This window comes from Suricata suricatta, chromosome 1 (genome assembly GCF_006229205.1).
Source record: "Suricata suricatta isolate VVHF042 chromosome 1, meerkat_22Aug2017_6uvM2_HiC, whole genome shotgun sequence".
NCBI lineage: Eukaryota > Metazoa > Chordata > Mammalia > Carnivora > Herpestidae > Suricata > Suricata suricatta.
In genome coordinates, this window is record NC_043700.1 from 190,515,927 (window position 1) to 190,525,437 (window position 9,511).

Here is a 9,511-nt window from a genome sequence, read left to right on the forward strand (position 1 = left end):
TGCCGAAGCTGGCGGGGAAGGAGGCCGGGCTGCCGCAGGGCAGTCCCACACGAGGCCCGGGGGCTCCTTGGGATTCTCCGTTCGCCGAGGTGCCGCCTCCGTCTCCCGAGCAGGAAAGGCTGTGCACACAGGGCCGAGGGTCGGTGGGAAGAGCACGGGGCCCCTCTCCCCCGCCTCCTGTCTGCGGACGCTGGGCCGGGGGCCTGCGCCCGTGCCGTCACACGATGCTGCTGCTCCCCCCAGTGTCTCCTGAACGGCAGGACGGTCCTGAGTACGAGGGCCCCCTCCTCGCGCATCTGGCTTCGGGCTGCAACCTCGTGAGGCCAGGGAGCAGCCGCTTGCTTCCAGCCGTGCGGACAGGCGGCTCGGGGCCCTCGGTGCGTGCCCTGTGCGCCTCTCCCCGCGCCAGCTGCCGTCCGCGAGTTCATCAGTCGGCAGCTTTCTGGTCCTGCCTCTCCCTCGACCGACCCTCAGGGGTTCTGTCGTCCGAGCTCCAGTTATCCAGACTCAAACGAGTGGCTTCACAGGGAGCAGCGGAGGGCACGCAGGCCTGCGGCCGCCGGCTCCCATATGCCAGCACGTGTGGGGGGGGGGCTCGGCGGACGGGCAGGGGCACCGTGGGCTGGGTCTGGCCCTCCGTGCCCCTCGGCCCCAGCAGCAGGCACGCAGCAAGGAGACCGGGAGGGGGCCGGGGCCTGACCGCGACCTCGCCCTGGCAGGTTTTCTGCCTCCGCCACGTCCGCTGCCGATGGGCAGGCGCAGTAGCCAGTGTCTGGGCCAGGGCCGCCCTCAGGCCCTCCACCCCGGCGCTCCTCCGCGCGTCCTGTTTTCTGGAACTGCCTTTGTCCCCCGTCGTCTTAACCGAATTCTCCAAGGAGGCTGCGGAACATCTTGGAAACACTCTGCCTCAGCCGTCAAGTGCGAACTCGCCCGACCCCTGGGGGGAGGCGTCCCGTCTGGGACCCCGCGATGCTGAATGTAACCCCAGGCTGAGCCCCGCCGGCCGCTCCCGCACGCGCGCTCGCGTTCCAGGACGCAGGCGTTCTGTCCGGAAGGATGTATATATTTTCTTACTGTACATGGAGATGTTCCTAAATTGGGACAGGAAGCGACGCCACGGGCTGTGCGCCGCGTCCCGGGTTCGAGGGACGTCACGAGCATTCAGAGCCCAGCCCTTAACCCTTTTTTTGTCCCCGCAGTTGGACGTCAGTCTCTTTGGATTTGCGTCACTATTTATGCATTAAGTTTTTAAGCAGGATCCCGTGCCGATCCGGAACCCTTGGTGAGGCTTGAGCTCCGAAGAGGTTTTCCTGACCTTTTCCGGGGCCGCACGAGGTCTTGCGGATCGCTGTGTCCGCCGCCGGGGCCGGGGGTCCTGAGTCCCCACGCTGGGTCCTGGGGCCCCTTTCCGCAGAGGGCTTCTCTGTTTGACGCCACCGTTTGGGAAAACTGGAAACAAGCGTGAACGCACGCCCCGTCGGAAGTCTGCGCTCTCCGCTTCCCGTGCCCGCCGCGTGCAGGTCCAGGACTCCAGGCTCGGGGCCTGGGCGCCTCTGGCCCCCGTGGGTCGGACGCTGCGTCCCCAGCGGTCCCTGACAAATCACCCAGAAACATTGTTCACTTTCAATGGTACTTTTTATCTGCTCAGTTTTTTGACTATTTTAAATAGTTTGCTGATAGAAAAATTCCTGATAATACTTGCTACCTACCATGTTTTAATTGCCTGTACAGTTACCCTTTAATTTTATTTAGCAAAGCCTATCAAATTAGGACTTTTTGAATTGTAAATACGTGGTTTTATTAAATAAAAGTCATGTAAAATTGTTACTGGTGGTCGCTGTCTCCGGGTTTTAGATGCAGGTCCCCAGCTAGAGGTGTGGCAACACGTGACTCCGAGCGTCCTGCCGGTGGAGAATCCACCGAGGCTCAGTGACAGGAGGAAGCTGGCCGTGCTATTGATTTGGTCAAGGGATCGGGGAGTTTCATGTGGCCCCCCCCCCCAGCTGAAGGGGAACCTCAGACTCGCCCGCCCCGGTGCCCCAGTGCCCCGCCAGGCTCGCTGCTCGCACCCCTGCCCCCGACCAGAAGCCGGTGCGCACTCCCCAGGAGCCTGGCCAGAGCCTCTTGTGCGGGTGACGCGGCCCAGCACCACCGCCAGCCCGCGGGTGACCCTGGGCTCCTCCCGGGCGCTTTGCGCCTCCGTCCCCTCTGTGGCCAAGAGCAGGAAGTGTCCGAGAGGTCACGTGTGTGCTCCTGTCCTTGTTGGCAGGGCACTGGGCTGTTGGAACCGAGGGCAGGAGGCTGGGGAGGAACCTGCCTTGTCCCAGCCGGAAGGTGCTCGGCCCCCGGGTGCTGCTGCCTTCTTTGTCCCCAGGTGGGCTTTGCTGCCCTTCCGGTGTCCCGCGCTGGCCTAGGGCCCACACAGGGGACTCCATACCCTCCAGCCCAGGACTGGCCTCCCCGGAGACCGCGCAGCTCACCATCAGGACATCTGCCAGTGTCTTCGCCCCCAGCACGAGCACCCCATCTTCCTCACGAGGGGGTCGCACCGCTGCTCTGGGCCGCTGTTTGTCTCCTCCGCTTGGCACGGCCGGAGGTGCTGTGGCCGCACGGTGGCCTCGGTGGACAGCAGTCGTGTCCCGGGGCTTGCTGCGCCGCCCCACCCACCCCAGGCCCCAGGCTGAGTTCTGTGGCCTCATTTCTCTCCCAGCAGCCCTGTCACTGTCCATTCCACTGGCGGGATGCGGAGAGCTGTCTTCTGGACGGGTCTGGAGTTCAGACCCCGGCCCCCTCCCCAGGGAGCAGGCCCTTGGAAGACTTCCTCCTCTTGCCCTGACCTCAACTCTCAAGTGCAAGGTCTGGGGCAAGGCCTGGATTCACTCACGGAATGCCTGCTGGGAAGGAGGCAGCCATGCCTGTGACAGCCAGCTCCCAGAGGGCTGTGGGGATGCGCGAGCCTTGGGGATGGAAGGTGTGGCCCGGTTCCCCAAGAGACACTGGGGGCGGACAGTTCAAAAACCAGCACCCAAAGGCAGAGGCTGCCATGAAGGCCTGGGGAGGGGCAGGGATCCCGCAGCGGCACCAGGCAGGGACCCCACTGGGCCTCGACAGGAGCCCTGGTCAGCAGAGGAAGGGCATGGCCAGCAGAGAGCAGCCTTGGAGCCAAGGCCAGTCCTGACGGGGCTGCCCACCCAGCAGCTTGCCGGGACAGCAAGTCCCCGGATGTTTCCCAGAGGCCCGGAGCGCCAGCTGGCCCACAGCGCTCCGGCTCCTCCGGGAGCACCGGCTCCTCCGGGAGCACCACCTCGCCTGCAGCTGGCTGGCGCTAGGAGGGGCTCTCTGCCGGGCACGGCTGTGCCAACAGAAGTATTTATTTACTTTTATTTTTTTATTTTTGAGAGACAGAGCAGGGGAGGGTCAGAGAGAGAGGGAGACACAGAATCTGAAGCAGGCCCCAGGCTCTGAGCTGCCAGCACAGGGTCCAACGTGGGGCCCGAACCCACGAACTGTGAGATCATGACCTGAGCCGAAGCCAGACGCTTAACCAACTGAGCCACCCAGGCGCCCCCGCCCCCCAACAGAAGTATTTAAACGGCGTAAGCCTCCCTTTTCTTTTTAAATCCATCCCCTGGCTCATGAGGATTGAAAGAAGATGCGGAATTACTCGTGTCATCAAAAGAAACGCGTCGCCGTGGACAGCTAGAATCCTGGCTCTTGACATACGTTTTAGTATCTGCGCCCTTGGCGAACTTACGAATTTTAAAAATCGGTATCTTGCCCCTAGTTACCAAATGCATGTTAAATACAATTTGGAAATGCCCCAAAGCACACAAAAAACAAATCATAATTTTACCACCTAGGAAAGACACTTTTCATACTCTGACTTTTTCTTACATTGACCCCATTGTACTAGGGAGCATGTTGAGGAGGGAGCACCTTTAGGAAGGTGGAGTGTTCGCCCCAGGCCACAGTGGGAAGCGATTAGAATCCAGGTCGGTCTGATTCTGTGCAGCTGCTCCACGGTCTTCCCCTCGATGCACCTGGGTGCTGATCCTTGGCCTCTCTGGGGTGAAATGCTAGAAACCTCCATCAGTGAGAAAGGTGGGGCGGGTGTAAATTTATTCATTCAGATCTGCGCCTGTGTGGACCATGGTTAGGACAGGAACATGCCCGGCAGTCAGGAGGTGCGGGCGGGAGTGGTGCCCAGCCTGTGGCCCCAGCTCGCCCCGGCTGCTTGGAGGCAGGTCCCCCCAACCCCGTAGTTCGTAGTTTGTCCTCACATGAAGACTGTCTTCCGGGTTGAAGACAGAAGTTCAAAAGCGGAGTGCGTTAGCTTTTGAGTGACCCATATCAGGCAGGCATCCCCGACCAGCAGGGCTGGGGACCAAGTTTCAAAAAAAGAAAGCGTTTGTCTATTTAGGTTTATAACCTCAAATGCGGTAAGTCACCAAAAATGACTTTCACCTACTAATGGAAGTGTTTCCTTTTCAGATGCCTCAGGCTCTGTGTAGCTAGTGCCTGATCCACCACCCCTGGGGCCACGGACAGGCACAAATGGCCTGGGACAGTGAAGGGGATGCTTCCGACTCTGACCAACTTATTTTTTAATATTTATTTTGAGAGAGAGAGAGAGAGAGTAGGGGAGGGGTGGAGAGAGCAGGAGAGAGAATCCCAAGCAGCTCTGTGTTGTCAGCACAGAGCCTGACATGGGGCTCGAACTCACAGATCATGACCTGAGCGGAAATCCAGAGTTGAACACTTAACCAACAGAGCCTCCCTGGTATCACTCAATTCTTTAAAAAGAAGCTTCATGTAACATCTCCAATTTTTCTGTGTCTGCATTTTGTAGGCCCTACGTTTTGACAAGATGGCAAACTCTCTAGCCTTTGACTAGAGAGGTTTCCAGTCCAGCCCCCCACCCGGTGCCCCCCGCCCCGATCTTCTAGGAGGCGGCGGGCTCCCCGGAGGCGGCCCTGCCAGAAAGGACTCTGTCCGGAGAGGCGTCCTTCCAAGACCCTGTCATTCTCATTGGTTCCCCTTCTGGAGACCTCTTCTTTCTACTGGTGATTGTTTTTGATTCTGCTAGAGGACTTAGCCGTGCCTGACATGTAATGGGCATTCAAGTTGCTTCTCAGAAAATGAGGATGGCATGATGTTGGGGTGGTAATCCAACAAACTGTTGAGCACTGATTACGGGCTAGGCATTGGATTGGCTACTGGGGAGGAGGACAGTCCTTACCCTGAGGGCCCAGAGAACTAAGCTGGCGGTCATGAAGCAGGGGGTCGGGGCTGGGACGGGGCTGGACTCGGGCCGCCAGGGGGCACGAAGGGCACATCAGGAAGACAGGGGTCCGTGCCCTTCTCTCTCAGATGCAATCTGAAGAAAACAATTTGTGAACGCGTTGTTACTTCATGGGTAAGAGCTCTCCTGTAATCTAATCAGAAGGAACCGCGTTGTGAAGTAATCAACAAGATTATTGATCTTCTAATGAACTGTAACGTCTCTAGCATGAGATGGTGAGAGGCCGCGGCCACGCTGCCGCTTGCAGCACCGCCGGCTTCCCCAGCCTCTGTGCTCTCAGCAGCCTGGTGCGAGGCTGGTGCGGGAGTGCGGGTCCGAGTCCGCTGCAAACGCCCGTTCTCCCCTCGCCAGCCCCGGGGATACGCGCTCCTGCAGTGACCGCCGATCGCGGGGGGACGGCGGGAGTCCGTCGCCGGCCCCACTTTGCAGGCTTCCCAACCGCAGAAGAACCCAGCGGGCCTGCGCCGCTTTTAGCGTGAACCTCGAGGAAGATGGAGTCCCGTTTGCCGGTGATGTACCCCTTCGCTTTGGCCTTGAGGAACCAGGCGGAGGGAAGAAAACACTCGTGGGGGGTGAGGAGGCGGGAAGCAGGAAGTGGATGCTTTCTACCTCCCTGGTCGTGATATGTGTGTGGTTTGAGGCGTGCAATCCGATAAGACAGCGTATTCAAGCTGTAGAAGTTAGAAAAGGAATTTTAACCTTTATTGGCTTCAAAGGGAACACAGGATCGCACATCGCCAAAAGATAAAATAATGTGACGTACCCACCACCACCAAGTCCTCGGCCTAGAGCAGACCTACTGTTCTGTAAAGGCGTTCAGCACCAAACAACGGGCCACCCCACCCATGAGCTAGTGGATGGGAGAATACTTCTGACTTCTGATCACACATCTGCATGGCTCAAAATTCAACTTAAAATTAAGCAGAGAGGCGCCTGGGGGGCTCAGGCGGCTAAGCATCTGGCTTCAGCTCAGGTCAAGATCTCACAGTTCGTGAGTTCAAGCCTCGAGTCGGGTCTGTGCTGACAACTCGGAGCCTGGAGACTGCTTCGGAGTCTGTGTCTTCCTCTCAGTCTGTTGCTCCCCCATACACACTCTCTCTCTCTCACTCAAAAATTAAAGATAAAAAAATAGAATTAAATAAAATTAAGGAGAAATAAAACCAACACACCGCCACCAGAGAAAGCTGCACATGTTAATCACTGATCCTTGATGAAAGAGACAGGCCTATCAGGCATTTCTTACATTAACGCGAGGAATAATAGACATTTCAATATTTGATACACAGTAAAATCATGTGCCTGGTGATGGTCCAAGACCCAAAACTATCTTGCTGGAAACGGAAGGCTCCGGACCGCTGGTGGTCACTGGCCCGCACACCCGTGCGCCGGGCCAGACACAATCCCATCATCATTTTGTCTCCCTTGGAAAATAAAGTTTCATATGTTCGTATAGATAAATGTGTTTCTTTAGGGGAGCCAAGAAAACACATTTCATTAGAATTGAAGACAGTCATTGAGCCAGAGGCAAACGCTAACGGTCGAGCAGATGAGTGTCCTCTCACGGAAAAAGGAGAGAGGACCAAACCTCCGCTCCTTTTCCCAGGTATCATTTCTCCCGTTTCCCAGACGCCAGTGCTCCCTACATACCCAACACTTTTAGATTCACCTACAAAAACTAGGGCGCTCTGAATTGAGGACGTGACTCAGGACGAGATAGTTGAAAGATTCAAAGGGGATTTACTATTTAGCATCGAGCACAAGACATTTCTTGGTCACCTGCTCATTCCTCCTACACGTGGAAGAGGGGCCGGTTTCCCTGGGGTCAGGTCACTGACATCATGGAATTGCTCCGACATGAAAATGCTTTCTTTGACAGCTTTTTGGGAGCCGCTACGTGCCCCCCGCTGTTTGTTTCTCGGCCTATCTTAGGGAACCCCGTGTAAAACCATTAACCCAATTCTGTTCTCATGACTCATTTGGAAGCTGAAAAATGAGAAGGTTGATAGAAAATACAGGCCCATCCCCAATATCGGAGGCCTTTTAAAGATGGCAACAAATGGAGAATAAACCGGAAGGTCGTGGAAGATGGGAGGCGTGCGGCTGGCCCTTCCCACCGTCGTTTGGGCTAAAACGGGAGAAAGGCTCTGGCGCCCCTGATCTTCTGCCTCACGCCCCTGCAGGACATGGTGAGCCCGGCGTGGTGGCACTTCAGGGACTCCAGATGCTGCCTGAGCAGCGCCGTCTTGTCCACCGTCTCCTCCAGGTCCCGGAGGAGCGGCTCCTTGCCCACAAGCCCACACTTCTGACTCAACTTGATGTTGTCGATCCGCAGCCTGTCCCGGGCTTGCTTGGTCTTGGTCAAGATGTCCCTCCTGAGGGCCACCTGAGCCTCAATTTCCAAAAGCTGTGCCTTTTTCCATGCGTTTTCTATATCCACAAAGTGTAGCTTTTCCTTCACGTGGGTTATGACCTGCACGTTGTTGGCCACCTTGTTGCGCAGTTTTAACAGATCCTCGTTCCGCTCCTCGACCTTTTCACTGAAGGCCTGGTTCTCAATCTTCAGCTGCTCGAAATCGATGAGGAGCAGACCCTCCGCCATGTCCTCCTGGGCCCTCATCCGGGTCTTCAGATGCACCAAGCTCTGTCTCAGTTGCACGTTCTCCAGCCTCACGGCGCTCATCTCCTTCTCCTTCTTCTCCTCCAGCTCCTGGATCTGCCCCACCTCCCGCAGGGCGGCCTGGCGACCGCCCCGCATCCGGCAGTTGCCCAAGGCCTGCATCACCACCTGCTTCTTGAGGGCCTGGAAGGCTCGCCACTCCGCCTCCACCCTGGAGAGGCTCTCCTTGCCCTCCTGCTTCAGCTGCTCCAGCTCCCGGTGATACCAGTCCAGGTCGTCTGCCTGCTGCTTCCGCAGCTCCTCCAGAATGGCCAGGTGGCGCAGGTACGCCTGCTCTTTCTCGGGGTCGTCGGGCTCCGTGCCCTTGTCGGGCGTCTCGGCCGCCTCCGGGCCCCTCTTCTTGCGCAGCGCCTCGGAGATCCTGTGCTGCAGGTACGTGCTGTAGCGCTGGAGGCGGTCGCGCTCCACCACGCGCGCCCGGTACTGCTCCAGGAGCTCCGCGCGCAGCTGCTGCTCCTCCCGCTTCCGCACCTCCCGGCTCCACTCCTCGGCCTCCTCGTCGAGGCTCTCCTCCCGCTCTCTCGGCTTTACCAGGCTTCTCGCCGGGCTTCCTAGCACGCCTCTCTCCTCAATGTCCTTGCTTGTTTCTTCCTCCCCCTCCTCCTCCTCCCGCTCAGCCTCCGGAGCTGACACAGCCTCTTCCCGGCTGCTGGTGGGCAGCGGCACAGACACCTGCGACGGGGCTTCCTTCTTCCTGCGCTGGACCGGCGCTGCCGACACTTCCTCCCACTCCTTCTCCTCGTCGATCCCCTCCACGCTCCCTTCCCCGCCCCCCACCTCCGTCTCGGACTGCGCCAGCTCCTCCGCTTCCGCGAGCCCGCCTTCGGGCCCCGACTGGGCTATCTCTTCAGGCCCTGCCTCAGTCGGCTCCCCGGGCTCGGGTTCGGGCTCGGCCGGCCCCTCCGGCTCTCCAGGCTCTGGCTCGTCCCCGACCTCGGTGGCCACCGGCCCTTCCCGGGGCTCGGCGGGCTCGGCGGGCTCATCCTCGGCGGCGCCTCCTGTCGAAACCTCTAGGGTCCCCGGCTCCGGCTGCGGCTCCGGCTGCGGCTCCGGCTCCGGCTGCGGCTGCGGCAGCGGCTCCGGCGGTTCGGTCGGGGTCTGGAGGCCTGAGATGGACTTGATCCCGGACAGCCTCGAGGACAGGCTCGCCACATCTCCGTCTTCCCCTTCAGGGTACCCAGGATGCTCGGAGGGGCCGTCCATCACCCTCCAGCTCCGCAGGCACCGCGGATCCCGGACTCCGGCTGTTGGGTTTCCAGGGGCAACCAGGGGCGCGCGCGGTGGGCCCGGCGATTGGCCAAGAGTAAGGCAGACGCCCGGCCCCCTTCTCCCAGCCTCCGAAGAGAGAAGGCCAATGGGAGGCCGCGAGCGGACGACGGGAGGCAGTGATTGGTAGGGGGTGCAGGCTCGCGCCGCACGGCCTTCCCGCCCATTTCCCGGCGCCGGGCCTGGGGCGGGGCGGCCTGGAGGAACCGCGGGGAGCGCGCGGCCGGCGCCAGGGGCGCGCAGGCGCAGCGCGGCGTGCCGGGTCC

The 9,511-nt window shown here is 59.6% G+C and overlaps 2 protein-coding genes across 2 annotated transcripts in view; one reads left to right on the forward strand and one right to left on the reverse strand.

Annotated features, from left to right (window-relative positions):
* Nucleotides 1–6,981, forward strand: part of TBC1D14 (TBC1 domain family member 14) — a 107,834-nt gene extending 100,853 nt beyond the window's left edge. Inside the window, exons 15-18 of the mRNA XM_029952520.1 lie at nucleotides 244–377; nucleotides 4,947–5,063; nucleotides 5,586–5,811; nucleotides 6,929–6,981. Of these exons, the coding sequence (XP_029808380.1) occupies nucleotides 244–377; nucleotides 4,947–5,063; nucleotides 5,586–5,811; nucleotides 6,929–6,981 (530 nt within the window). The remainder of the gene's footprint in view (nucleotides 1–243; nucleotides 378–4,946; nucleotides 5,064–5,585; nucleotides 5,812–6,928) is intronic.
* CCDC96 (coiled-coil domain containing 96) lies at nucleotides 6,476–9,267 on the reverse strand. The gene has a single exon (XM_029948929.1). It carries the CDS (start codon nucleotides 9,180–9,182, stop codon nucleotides 7,428–7,430), a length of 1,755 nt encoding a protein of 584 aa, XP_029804789.1. The 5' UTR covers nucleotides 9,183–9,267; the 3' UTR covers nucleotides 6,476–7,427.
* Nucleotides 9,268–9,511: the final 244 nt, after the last annotated feature.

Coding starts and splice junctions, on each gene's coding strand:
- CCDC96 (XM_029948929.1), bottom strand. CDS start 9,182: ATGGACGGCCCCTCCGAGCATCCTGGGTACCCTGAAGGGGAAGACGGA.